This window comes from Myotis lucifugus, unplaced genomic scaffold, assembly GCF_000147115.1.
Source record: "Myotis lucifugus unplaced genomic scaffold, Myoluc2.0 scaffold_39, whole genome shotgun sequence".
Classification (NCBI taxonomy): Eukaryota; Metazoa; Chordata; class Mammalia; order Chiroptera; family Vespertilionidae; genus Myotis; species Myotis lucifugus.
Genome location: NW_005871087.1, coordinates 8,091,405 through 8,105,256, shown reverse-complemented (window position 1 = coordinate 8,105,256; position 13,852 = coordinate 8,091,405). Strand labels below are relative to the sequence as shown.

Below are 13,852 nucleotides of genomic sequence, written 5' to 3'. Positions count from 1 at the left end.
TGCTCAACCACTGACCCACACCGGCTGAGTAGACTAGTCTTGTTTTTAATTTTTAAAATTATTTTCTATGGAAGTAAAACTTAGTAGGAAATTCAAAGAGCATTTAAAGTGAAAAGCAAAAGCCTGCCCACCTCTCATCTGCAAGCTGCATGTCTTCGGTTATGACACATTTTCAGGTGTAAACTTCCTGAAATGTTCTAAACGTCAGTGACTTTATATTAGGCATGAGTAGCAAAAAGAATATGGGTCGAACATTCCACTTGGTTTTCGCAAGAACAGGCATAGAAAAGTACACAGCAAGACAGTTCATCTTGACACAACTCTGAAGTCACCCCTTCTGGTTGTTAATCAGTGAGATGTCACCAGGTTGAAATAATTAAACCCTGAATACTCACAGGTATGCAAAAAAAATATTTTTATTAGGCAAGAGACTGCATATCACAATCCCCCAAACATACTATTTGTGACTTATAGCTAGTGCACTGTCTGATTGAAATTCTGTGGTAATGGAAATGTTCCGTATCTGTACAGTCCAATAGGGTGGCCATTAGTCATCTGTGGCTCTTGAACACTTGAAATGAGGCACTGTGAAAGTGAATTTGCAATTAATTTTAATTTAAATAGCCATCTGAGGCTGGTGGTTACCATATTAGTACAGCGTTAGTACTCAAAATATCCCTTACATGGATGTGGAACATGTAGGAGGTATGAGTCTGAATTGTTGTTATTGTTTCTTTTTTATCATTTGTATGAAGGTAAAAGAAGGCAGAATTGTGATAGGAGAATTTCTATCTTTATTTTCAATCAAATAGAAGTATGACCAATATCGTAGAAGGTGCTGAATAGAATTGGAAGATACTCTTTGGGCCTTAATAATAATGATGTGAATATTGGCCTGAGGTGACTGGCTTACATGAGTTTTTTACTTGAAACATGAAGTGATAGATATCCTGATGAAATGAGCATTTCCATATTTTATTCTGAATACAGAGGCATAAACTAGACATGAGCTTCTTGAAAGCCTGGTTTTGCTCATTTTCTTATTCTCAGTGCCTGGCACATAGTAGATGATCAGTGAAGGTGAGCTGAAATATTAGATATTAGTAAAGTTCAAGGAACAAATATTTTTAAGGAGAGTTGTGAGCTCAGGCTCTGGAATGGTGTCAATCATTAGCTGTGTGGTTAAATATCTTTGTGCCTCAGTGTACTCAGCTCTAAAAAAAAGACATTATATGCTCTACTGAAGTGTCTTAAGTGCATTTATTGTTTTAAAGACTATTTTTGGCACTACTATAGGCTCAATAAATTAGAACCATGACCTCCTAGTTCATGGGTCGGCACTCAACCATGGAGCCATGCGGGCCAGGCCTATATAATTTTTTCTGAAAACAATAGATTATGAATAAACAATGATAGTACCATGATTGTGAAGATGAAGATACAATATTTGAATTACTTCAGTTATGTCATTCTATGTGACTACTTGAAGTTGTTATATTTAAAACAGCTGTGCAGTGTATGGATTTTGGTTGCCCAGCTCCAGTTGCCCATGTTGATAGCTGCCTATGTGATGCGCCCTGCACTGGCCACCTTCCCTTCCCTGGTTCCTTTTCCCACTCCCCTAACCTGCTTCCTTCACCTCCCCTAAAAACTATCTGCCTTCAAGTCTTTGTCTCAGAGTCTGATGGAACCCAAATTGACATACATCACAATAATCCTAAACTAAGTCCTGCAACGACTGCTCCCATTCCTAACAGGAGAGTGCCATACATAGAACCTCTCTCCTTCCCACTCACTCAATGGGTTCCCCATGTCAGACCCCATGGGAAAGATGCAGGACACCAGGATGATAGCAGCACGTGTCTGAACACAAGAAAGACTGCATTCACCTTTGTCTTCATTTAGAGGAAGTCCCAGAGCCTCCCCACACTGTCGCAGCTACAAATAACAGAGCTGAATCTGGAGCTCAAAAATGGTACCCAAAACAGGGTTGAAAAGCATCTAACATCTGTCCTTTCTTCTTTGCCAACTCCAGTCTGTCACAGCCGACTCATCCAAGTCTAGGGTGAACTTTAGGCCTGAGCCCTGGAAGAAGCTCCCTGATCTAGTAAAGGAAATTCTGGGGTACAAAAGCTCATGCTGAGCCTGGAGGGAAGGGGTGTGACTGTAGTCCCCTGACTAGGCTGAAGGTTTGGGGGAGATACCCCAATAAAGGGAGTCAGGTAGGGGCAACAACCACATTCACCACCTTAAATTTTCAGATGAGATCGTTTTAGTACTTCTCAGCTCTGATTACACAACATTGTTTTTTTTCTTTTCCAAAACATTTACCTTACAGGCTCTGGATATATAATAGATCAGAATCCCTGCATATAGAAAAAATATTTTTATATATAAATATATTTATATTTTAAATATATTTTAAAAAATATAAATACATGTATATATTATATAAACATATTCAATATTCGTATACAATCTATAAGTGTATATATCTACATATACTTAAAGCACCACAAGTGAATGTGTTTTAAAAGCTCCATAGGTAATTCTGACACACAAAGCAGAGCTGAGGGCTATAGAATTGCAATATGAAAAATGTCGGCCTGATGTGATATAATCAAATAAATAATTCCCGTTTACTTCTTAATCAGATGTTTCTGAGAAGAATTCAGAAAGGGTATCCAAATTCTTGATGAATTAACTCCAGACTCAAAGACTATGGTTTGTGCCCCTCCTCAAAATGAATGTTCCTCTGTTACTATGCAGAATGATCAAAAGCAATTGAGAAATACATGGTCTTCCACTGATGTTTATGCTCTCCCAATTACCTTGCATCCAGGAAGGATGTATTTGTATGAGTAAACAGGTGATAAATCTAATGGTATAGATTCCGGCTTGGCAGGGGACAGATGCTTTACTGTGTTTCTCAGCCCTTGAACTCATGAACTCTCCTCGACTACAGCTGATGTGGTATGCTGGAGGAAGGGAAGTGCTGAAGGAATTGTTCTCCATCTGCAATTACTCCCTTAGAGTCTTGAAGTCAATACTTGACTATTACCAGTGCAGCACAATGACTGGTCAATGACTCAGTCAAATACAGCTGCAATATTAACTCAGGGTATAATTCACAAGTGATTCTTTTTCTCCTGTAATTGCTGACAGAGTCCTGGCAATGAACCCAGTCTTTTAGAGAAAAGTTGATCTTGGGCCAAAGGGCTGGCTAAAATCTCAGGCAGGACATAACTAAGTAACTAAATAAATAAACACGCTATTATCTATATCTAGATAGATAGATCCTACATAAATATATATCTAGATAGATAAGTATAGCTAGAGATATATAATATCTTGATATGGATATATTGCAGATGGATGAGATAAAAGTATATTAAGAAAGCAATTCATCCTGACTTATCAATATTTTCTATTATGACATATGAGAGTTAGAGTTTATGTTAGCAAGACCTGGGTTTAAATCATGGTTCCTTACATCATCATGTACCTTTTCTGAGCCTCAAATAAGATGATTAGTATCTTCAGGTTGTCAGAATGAGTAAATAAAATATTACATGTAAAGATCATGCCTCAATGGTTTCCCATAATAGACACTTTCTTAAGTTTAATTTCCTAGGTCATATAGATTAAAACTGTAATAACCAAAAATACAGACATGAAGTTATCCAACCCAAATTTGCAACAATGTTAATGGTACAACCTTATAAAACTTAATTTAGAAGCAAATGCGTGGAAGTACTTAGCCATCTAGAAATCAAATAAATGCAAAACTTATGCTTTAGAATTATATTTTACCTTATCCCCTTATGTTTCCTGACACACACATAAACACATGTACAACACAGCACAGGAGCCTTGGAAACCTTCCCTTGACCCCATGTACGTGACACGTTGCGTGTCATTTTTATTTTTTAATGGTTATTGAATTGCATGTAGTAATTGTCAGTTTTCTGCCACCTCTCCAACCCCTGCTGCAAAAGATCTCATCTATTCGGAGGAAGATAATTGCCAAGCTGTGGAGACAGAAAAAGAATAGCTGCATCTCACCACTGTTGTGCGCCTCCAGCTGTGAGGCAGAGTTGACAGCAACCTTGCATAGCGAACAGTAAAGGAGCCGTTTTGCCTTTTCTTCCTCGGTCTCCGTGGAAGGACATGAGCTATTGCCACTGGCGGTTGTGGGGCTTTTTTCCACTTTAGAGGTTATCTCAGTTGTCATAACACTGTTTTTGGGAATTTCCACAGTTGTCGTCGTTGATATTGCTGGTGTCCCTGTGGTACTGTCTGCATTCAAAATAGCACAGAGAAAAAAAGAGGGAAAAACAGTGGTATTATCTTTCCCTATTTGGAAATGTATTGCTAATATTACATTCTGCTAATTCTGAGAAGAGCAGCTAGCAAGTGTTGCTTGTCAGCTGTGAGTCAGTGATCTCATTGGGAAATTTACAGAGATGACCACATGTCGTTTTGTATATTGCTATACAACATTCTGATGATGCTCCAATATATACAAATACACTTTACATTTTTTCTAGGGTGTAAATAAATATACCCACAACTTTCTGTGGTTCACATTTGGCCTTAGCAAAATAATCTTTACAATGTATTATACTTTGTATACATATATTTCTACACAGATGGCTTTTTTTTAAAAGGGGATAAATACTTAAAAGATATTTGTATTTTGATTTACTACTTGTCTTTCTATTTTGCTTTCACATTTCTTTCTTTAATTAAAAAAATAAGCAGTGTACATGCTTGTGCAAAATAAAAATAAAAAAATGGAACCTTGATGATTATATCTTTTGTCAGGAACAACAGTTTAGAAAAATCATCGCCCTATTTACAAAGAGTTAACACCAAGTACAAAAATCATCAATATATAAGTAAGAGGGATTCTAGTATGGCCTATTTATTACACTCATACCCTGTCCCGGGCTTTGCTTGGGAAGTTTGTGGCATAGCATTCAAACATTATGGCCACTCTTTACAAGGCATTCACAGACTGGTCACACCATGTGAATGTCAAATAGTTTCCAGAGTTTGATGACGACTGTAACCCTACAACCCTGTGGCTTCAAAGGCTGATTCTTAATCCTGAGAGGTCAAGCTCTAAAGTGAAACTACCTTGTCTTAACTTCAATTGGGTACACACAGTTCTCATCCCAAACATGCCAATGACCATGGTGTTAGCAACATTTGCATATCCAACAACACACCGCAAATGAGCTCTGTGCTCATATCCTTTCTATGCTTATCCTACTTACTCTGCTTCCCTGCTGGCTGGGTCTTAACCTCCTATTGAAAATATTCCCAGGCTATCTCTCCAGTTACAGCTGCTCTTGCAACTGTTTCTCATTCCATATGCTGCGGTGGTCACTACCTAATGCCAAGCTGCGAAGTCCACGATAAATGGGTTGGGTGGTGGCTATAAAGGACAGTGATCTGCCTGCAATGAAATGTCCTCAGAAATGTTTACTTCTTGTTAGCTCACACCATCAAGAGTTGATTAGTTACAGGATGCATTTTAACTTGGATACCTCTTTGATCCAGATACAGAGGTGGGGATATAGGTGAGATTAATTATGGCTTCTTGGTGTCAGAAACAGTAGTCAATAAGAAGATAAATGAGGTCTTGTTGAGGGCTGTTTTATAAAACAATTCATCTGGATCTTATTTCCTTTGCCTGACGCTTCGCATACTTTTAATCGCTTATTTTAGCTGCTAAGATCATCAAGTAAGCCTCCTTCAGTGTCATGGAGATTATCCACCAACCATGTAAAAAAAAAAAACAGTCTCCCATGGCTAGAGAAAAAGAAATAAAATTACTGTGACACAAAATTTTGCCACCAGAATTCATTTATTCCTTTGCACATGAAGAGGTCAATTTCCTGATTAGTTTTCACTTGCCTAATAAGGTTCCTGATTACAATGACAATATCAGGTAACAGCCAGAAAATCATTCTGAGAACCTAGATATGGCATAAAATACAATGACTACTTTAAGACGGTCGAGTAGCCGTTCATTGCTTCCAATAAACCAGAAATGACTGTTTGACAGCATAGGCATATGTCTGTAAATAAGTAACAAATGGCCCGTTAATTTGCTAAGTGTTTTCTATACATAATTTCATTTAATCTTCAAACAAACCTGTGCAAGCAAGGAAATCTGGAAGTTAAGGAAATGTCTCAGGGTCACACAGTACTATATGGTGAAACCAGGGCAAAGTGTTTCAAGAAACAAAGAAATCAGGGATTTTGAAAAAAAAATGTGATAGATGACCTTGGCCATGATAGTGATTTTCCATAGTAAGGTCACAGACACCACGTTTTTCTATGTTCAGCTCTATAGGGAGTGATAACTGTAAATACAAAGATATTGAAACTTGGTGTGGCCACATATTGCAGCCAGAATACGATACTATGGTTATTTCATTTAAATCTAAGTAAAGATATTCCTATTAATATCCTGCTTCGAATGAATTTTCCTTTGAATTGACCAAGTTTATTTTACTCTTGACCTGAAAATTGTACATTGCATGGGTCATAGCAATCCTAAGCCGACTTCCCTATTTAGAGTGAAATTCCTAACAGAAGTATAGAATAAACAAAACCATGGATCTTCCAACCCTTGTGACAGCTACACTATTGTCTTTCCTCACCCCAGAGGATAATGTACATTTATATCAAAGACCCCATAAGATAGAGACACCAGATTCTCTATGCCTAGGGCTTAGTGAAGCATTAACATTTCCTAAGGCAAGTCCCTTGCTTGAGACGGGCTTAGGGGAATTAGTATCAAAACGCTTAACTTCTGGCATTTTCACTTTGTTGCATCCTTTAGACCACATAGCTGAGCCCAGATCTGTTACTATCAGTTTGCAGTAAATTGGAAAAAACTACGAACAGTTATAACAAGACAGATTTTTCTCTTTTCATTTATAAGTGGTGAGGGGGGACTTTTTTAATAACCAAAAATATTTAAGGTAAATATATTTTAAGATTATGCTGAATTCAAAGAGAACAAACTACATATTTTATAAATTGAATAGAAAAATTACATATAGCAAAGAGATTTTCCTTAATATGGTATGTTAAATTAACAATTATTAATGATCCTAATCCACTCATTGACAAATTCACCATAGTGTGACATATTAACTGAAGGGAAACTGGGTGCAGAGAATACTAGAACCCTCTGTAATATTCTTGCATATTTTAGATAAAACTAAAACTATTAAAAAGTTTATTAAATTTAAGAAAACGGAATTATAGCCAGTCAATAATGTAGCATTGTTATTTTGTAGAATCACAGTCAGAAGGGATCTTAGATCATAGTCAGAAGCTGTAGTATCGGTTTCTTGGGTTTTGTATTAGTAAAGTTCCCAAGGTCACATAGTGCTCTGGGGGAGAAAATGGGATTGAACACCGCATCTTCCAGTTCCTAGTGCCTGTTATCCTACACTCCAATGACTTATGCATTCAAACTTCACTCCATAAACATTTCTTAAGCAGCTATTTTGTGCTAGGTTCTATATTAAGTCACTAAGAATGAGAAGGCCAATAAATATCCATCCCATACTAAATCTCATTATGAATTTAAATAATAACAATAAACTTAATCCTTAATCAGCATGAAAAGGAACTCAATACATATGTATTGAAAGAAAACAGTAAGTGGCTTATAGAGAATAACTGTGGAAGAAATTTTAAAGCATTTACAATTATTAACTCATTCGATCCTCACAAACACCTAAGAGGGGCATGCCATTTGTATCCTGATCTGAGAGAAGAAACTGAGGTACAGAGAGATTTGGGAACCTCCCAATAGCAGAGCTTCAGTCTCTAGCACAATGATACCAACTCAGACAGTCTGGCTCAGCAGCACATGGTCTTCATTTATTTTTATTGCTACATTTTTTATTTTTATCATAAAAAGCATAAACTACCTTCCCTTCGGTTAATTCACATTGGTCATGACTTACTATGCATGTTTGAAGACAAAACTTGACTTTAAAAGAAAGTAGACATGGTCCGAGCTAGAGTCGATCACATATGTCTAAACATCCATTTATGTTAAAGTATTTAAGTTGCTGGAATCCATTTCGGAGGAGGAAAGAGAAGAAAAACCTACAGTCCTCAAAAAACCTCTTGTGAGAAATGATAAAGGGTGAACCACAGGCCTTCCTTACTGCACCTTTTGCTTTTCTTTGCTGTTCTTTTTAAGATCAGAAAGCAGAAAAATAATTCACTTTTCTTAATGTTTCCCAAAGGCTGATTCCGATTTCTTTGCACTAGTCAACCAGTGAGGCTCTAGGAACAATCTATGTGACAGGGAGTTGGAATGATGGGTGCAGTTCAGTGGGAAGAGAAAGGTTTAAGATGATTTGGGTTTGCATTTCTGGGTTATGTTTCTGCCAGTGCCCAGGAGCAAATACTCATTATTGCAACTGTCGCAATTTGGCTTTGGCATGAAAACAGACAGCTAATACTTCGTGGAACGGGGCCTGAGTTGAGAATGAAAGGGAAGTTGACTGCATGCAGAGTGGCCCAGTTGTAGTTCTCATCTACATAAGAAAACACTGTAAAGACCTTCAAAAAAACACACAAAGCATAGGAAAGGATTCCAGAAAATACCAACAACTTGAATTCCAGATGATAAAATAGATCAGCCAAGTGACATGGTCTGGATAAGAAATTTATTCTCCTAGTTACGGGCCTCATAACCTAACTGGGAGAACCAGAGATGACTTAGGTTTTTTCCTATTTCATAAGAATTAATATTATAGCCCCAAAATGTTCATCATGTTTTCCTATAGATTGAAGACTCAGAATTATATACGATTTATGTCCTTCTTCCATGTGTGAAGTCTCACCCTTGTTTGCTAGAAAGTAAGCAAAACAGCTGATTCCTCTTGAATATGTTGACATTTTGAAAAATAAAAAGGTGCTTTTTGACCACACACACACACACACACACACACACACACACACACACACAAATCACAAACTTTTAGAAATTGTTACTGGTGGTTTCTTTCCTATGGATTTCATTTAATTTAACCAACATTTATTCAGCACAGTAACACACTCGTAGGCTCAGGCTGAAGTGACCCCTGCATTGGGCTCTGTACTTATGAGGGCTCCACATATCAATCACAAGTCACTGAAACAAAAATCTATTGTGTTTTTTTTTATCTTGTAAAAGGTTTTTTGAAAGTTCAATAACTACGTGAGGAAATAGGAATTATAGGAAAGTGAGGGCTGAACCGGGTGCCCCAAAGGCCAGAGTTCACATATTTGAGGGTGTTTGTATGCATATGTTTTTGATGGTGCGTGTGCCTGTCTGGCTTTGTGTATTGAGAAGTGGGAGGAGTCACAGTTTCTATGTGGACACCAGACAAGGAGGTTGGTTTGTTCAAACTTGGCTGCATCCTCTCTAAGGAACAAAGTTCCCCCACGTATTCATTCCCTCCATCTACTGCAATGGTATGGGGAGTACTTCACGCTGCCTGGTAATCTTGAACCCACAAAATGAGGTTGGGGAGAATGAATACCTCCCCCAGCAGGCTACCCAATTTCGCTGGGTCTAGTTACCACCCAAATGCCCTTGCTTTTCAAATACCTTCTGCCAAGTCTCTGTTGATCTGTGTTACCACTTTGTAGGACTCAGGACTGGCTCAGCAGGGTAGATTCCTTATCATCCAGGTCACAAAGGTGATCCCCAGGCTGTGAGGCTGCTAGGTGAAGTCTGAGGTATCACTTGTAAATACTTAGCTATATGGCATATGCTATATGGCATATGGTATCCACTTGTACTCTTGTCTTGGTCCTGAAACTTTTGGGGTGGTCCTTATTGAATACTCATGCGTCAGACCCTGTGCTAATCACAGGCAGTGAAGAAATAAACATGCTATAATTTGTATACTGAAGAGTGAAAAGGCTCGCTCACATAATAGGAATGGAGGGGATATGGATTTCCTCTCTTTGAGGAGGATGAGCAAGAGGAGGTGTCACTAGAAAATATTAGAAAAATAATTGTACTTTGAATTGATTTATCACATCTCTGAGGCACGCAAAAAGTGAATCACTGTACTTTTTAAATCAAGTGGCATATTCTGTACTACAGTGACCTGAAGAAAACTGTTAATGTCCTAAGGGATCAGGTGAGTAATTCTTTCTTCTTTTACATCATTTGAACTAGATTTCTCATATCTCACATATATTAGAAATTATAGAAAGGCAAGAGATTGCAAAAAACTTGGAAAACAAAAATATCGAACTGAACTTTTGAGATGCTTTCTAAAGCTGCCCAATCCATGGTTTGTTTGAGGCAATTACGTCAGGTATAGATTCATACAGTGATAACAGTTATCTCTTGCACTCACTTTTGCCATGTACACCACACACAGATTAAAAACAAATTATTCTAATGAAAAATATTTGAGACAGAACCTAATTTTTTTTTTAATAAAAAGGGAGATTCAACTTTTGGATTTCCCTCTTGAAGCCAGGACCAATTAGTTTCATTGGGACTGGCCATTTTTAGGAGGATCATGTGATTTGACAAGTCAGGACAGCACCTGTCCTTGTAGACATGCAGGTCTGGCTTTGCCATATGTTTTGGTTATCATTTTGAGAAAAGCCACAAAGTTTTATAGAAACTTCCCAAATGTTAAGTTTTAGCATCTGCGTCTATGTGTGTGTGTATGAAATCCTGTGTGCGGCACAATCTCTGTGTTCTCCATGGGCTGTGGGCGGCCAGTTTTGAAAGGTTTCCTAGGGACACAGTGCCTGTGCTCCCAAACACTGCTCATTTCCACCATGGTTCAGGGACTCTGGTCACATGACTGGACTGAGCTTCTCCCTCAGAAGGCCAGGTTTCTATTTTAAGGAGAAATACGATGATCCCAGCTAGTCTTATTTTTTCCTTTACCAGATAACTTGCCCTTGTTCCTTTCTTTAAAGTCTACAAGAAGGGCCTCACTCTAGGGCAGAAGTCTTGACAGCTATGTGTAAGGGTTCATACTTAATACCCCAGTGGTGTTCTTGGTTGGGAACAGTCACCTCAGCAATCTCTAATATCTTACCCCGTTGGAGCTTGAGTTCCTGAAAGTCAATAGGGATTACACTCCCTACTCCTATAGTATACATACCCTCCATAACACAACTAGAACTGACCTTGCTAGTTATTTGCTAACTGGTACATACTGAGGCTTTGGTCAACAAATATGTTCTGTTAGGCATTTGCCTTCCTTTGAAAAGTTGAGATTATATCCCCATAAAGACACTTAGCTGAAAATTGGCATGGCTATAGAAATAGCAAATCTCTGACCTGCTACCCTAAGTTTTCAACCTTACTCATTTTTGTCTCATAATATATATATTTTAAAATATATTTTATTGATTCTCCCACAGAGAGGAAGGGAGAGGGACAGAGAGCTAGAAACATGGATGAGAGAGAAACATCGATCAGCTGCCTCCTGCACACACCCCACCGGGGACGTGCCCGCGACCAAGGCACATGCCCCCGACCGGAATCGAATCTGGGACCCCCTAGTCCGCAGGATGACGCTCTATCCACTGAGCCAAACCGGCCAGGGCTCATAATATTTTTTAAAACTCTGCTTCTCTCCCTCTATTCTCACTGTGCTCTTTTGGCTCTCACAACACCCAACATTGATATGGGGCCAAGATGTTGGAAAATTTTGGGAATCAGAAATACTGCTATTATCGCACACTTCACAATCTAAACCTTGGGGTTTACTAAACACAGATTGTTGATTCCTGCCTGTAGAGTTTGTGATTCCTAGGTCTGGGTTGGGACCTAAATATATGCATTTCCAACAAGCGCCCAGTTGTTGCTTCTGCTGCTGTGCTGAGAACCACCATTGACAGGTCTGCCTATTAATTTCTGGTTTACCTTAACGGGTCTCAGCTTTACAGCTATAATGTCACTCAGAGAGCAAGTCAGGAAAGTCAAAATGGGAAATGAGGGGCTCTTGTTTTTCCTGTGACTGAGCGATTTCCTGAGACATGGAACTTTCAGTACTGAAACAGAGAAAGTGCCCGGCAAGGCAGGTCAAGTTCGTACTGTAGGTAGGAGTTTGGAATAAATGAGAAGACAACTCTCTAAAAAATATTTCAATGCTACCCAAGTATGCAATGAACCATTTCTATCAGAAGATGCATTTTTGAGATATATGTAATAATAAATGAGGAAGGATGAAGACACAGATCCTTGAAACTGAAGTAAATAACTACTTATTTAATGTTCCATTTAGCAGTTAAACCAGAAGCTCTTTTGGGAGAATACAGTCTTCTCTCTGTATCTTGGAGTCCATGTTTCTAAGAGAATTTGTTTCCTACATCACTCAAAGAATGTATTCTTTATCCCCTCTGAACATAAATTAATTCAAAGCAGATTAGTTCAAAGCTAAGTTAATCACAAGGCAAGACCACTAGGCTTTGAGAGTTAATTGAGTGGACATGCCATTGCAAAGTACCAAGGGGTTAGTTTTGTCAGAATTTGAAAATTTGCTGATAAATAGTACAAAAGGGAAAGAAAGGGGGAGACAAAAAGAAAATCAGTGTATTCCAAAGCTATTTTAAGTGACTTGGATGCCCCTAGATTAGGAAACTACCTTTTTAGGCAGCTAATAGGGATTTTTTTTTTTTTAGTAAGGCAGAAGAAAAAAAAAGTCTATTCGAATCTATCAATGGTAGTTCCCCTGTTCCAAGAGCTTTCAGAGAAAATAAAGTGTTGCATGCCACAGCAACAGCTGCCATTTCATCAATGAGAAGACCTGTGTATTGAAAGTTAGATTTGAAATCTGGCAAAAAGTCATGGCATGGTTTTTCAGTGATTGCCTTTGGTAGTTTATCTGTTTATAGTAACAGTCTCCTTCCTTTTGGCTGTGTGTTTAAGTAAGGGTTTGCCTTGTGCCCTGAACTTCCATAATATCTAACTACTAACGTTTATGACATGATAGATCATGAATCTTGAAAGCTTTTACTAATTGAACTTGAGCACAAAGTGAGAGAGAACATGCCTTCTGAATAATAGTGAATTTAGATTATGTGTAGAGAATTAAGAAGGTGGAGGTAGTCATGCTGTGCCACTTAGGATACAAATCCTTGCTGTAGTAGCCTGTGAGGCAGCCCATATAACACATTTTAAAAAAAGTAATAATTGTCAATTCTTCAATTTTGTTGTACCTTAGAGCTGTCTTGAAGATAAGAAAACAAGCTTCCATAATAGATGGCACAATGATAAGGTATTATTGTGGATATAGTATAGAGCATTATTCCATCTGGTCTCAGGCATTTTATTGTAAATTAAAACATAGTAAGAGTTACTTAGCAATTTTCATTACAATGTTGGTGTTTCACAGATTAACTATGCAGGGAATTTTTTACAGAAAGGTACCATGATGTAACTGACAGACCTTTGTCACATTCAGACATCTGAATTATTTTTAAAAAATTCATGTAACCAAGAAAGGCATTTTCAGGGAGTTAGTTCCACTGGACAAATTATGAGAAATGGTTGGCAAAGACGAGAGAAATAATGAAAAAGAGAGGGCTCTTAAAAAAGTGAGAAAACATGTATTTTTTAAATGACAACCTTTCAACAACTTCTAAGTATTCCACTTACACTATAAACTGCATAGTCTCAAGAATCCAACTACCAGTTATTTTACCCCAAACAGCAATTTATTTTTTTTCCTTCTGCAGAATGTAGAACAAGAGGCAAGTCATCATATAATCATTTTTTGATAAAATTTTTCTCCTCAAACTGGTTGTTTCCATGTAATGTTAATATGCTCCAACCAAG

The 13,852-nt window shown here is 37.9% G+C and overlaps 1 protein-coding gene across 3 annotated transcripts in view; it reads right to left on the bottom strand.

The window, feature by feature from the left end:
* Nucleotides 1–13,852, bottom strand: part of ZNF385D (zinc finger protein 385D) — a 278,367-nt gene that overhangs the window by 12,693 nt on the left and 251,822 nt on the right. For 2 of the 3 annotated variants that reach the window (XM_006087624.2, XM_006087623.3), the window contains exon 5: nucleotides 4,066–4,299. The exons of the other annotated variant lie outside the window; for it this stretch is intronic. In XM_006087624.2, the coding sequence (XP_006087686.1) occupies nucleotides 4,066–4,299 (234 nt within the window). The remainder of the gene's footprint in view (nucleotides 1–4,065; nucleotides 4,300–13,852) is intronic. 3 annotated transcript variants of the gene reach the window in all.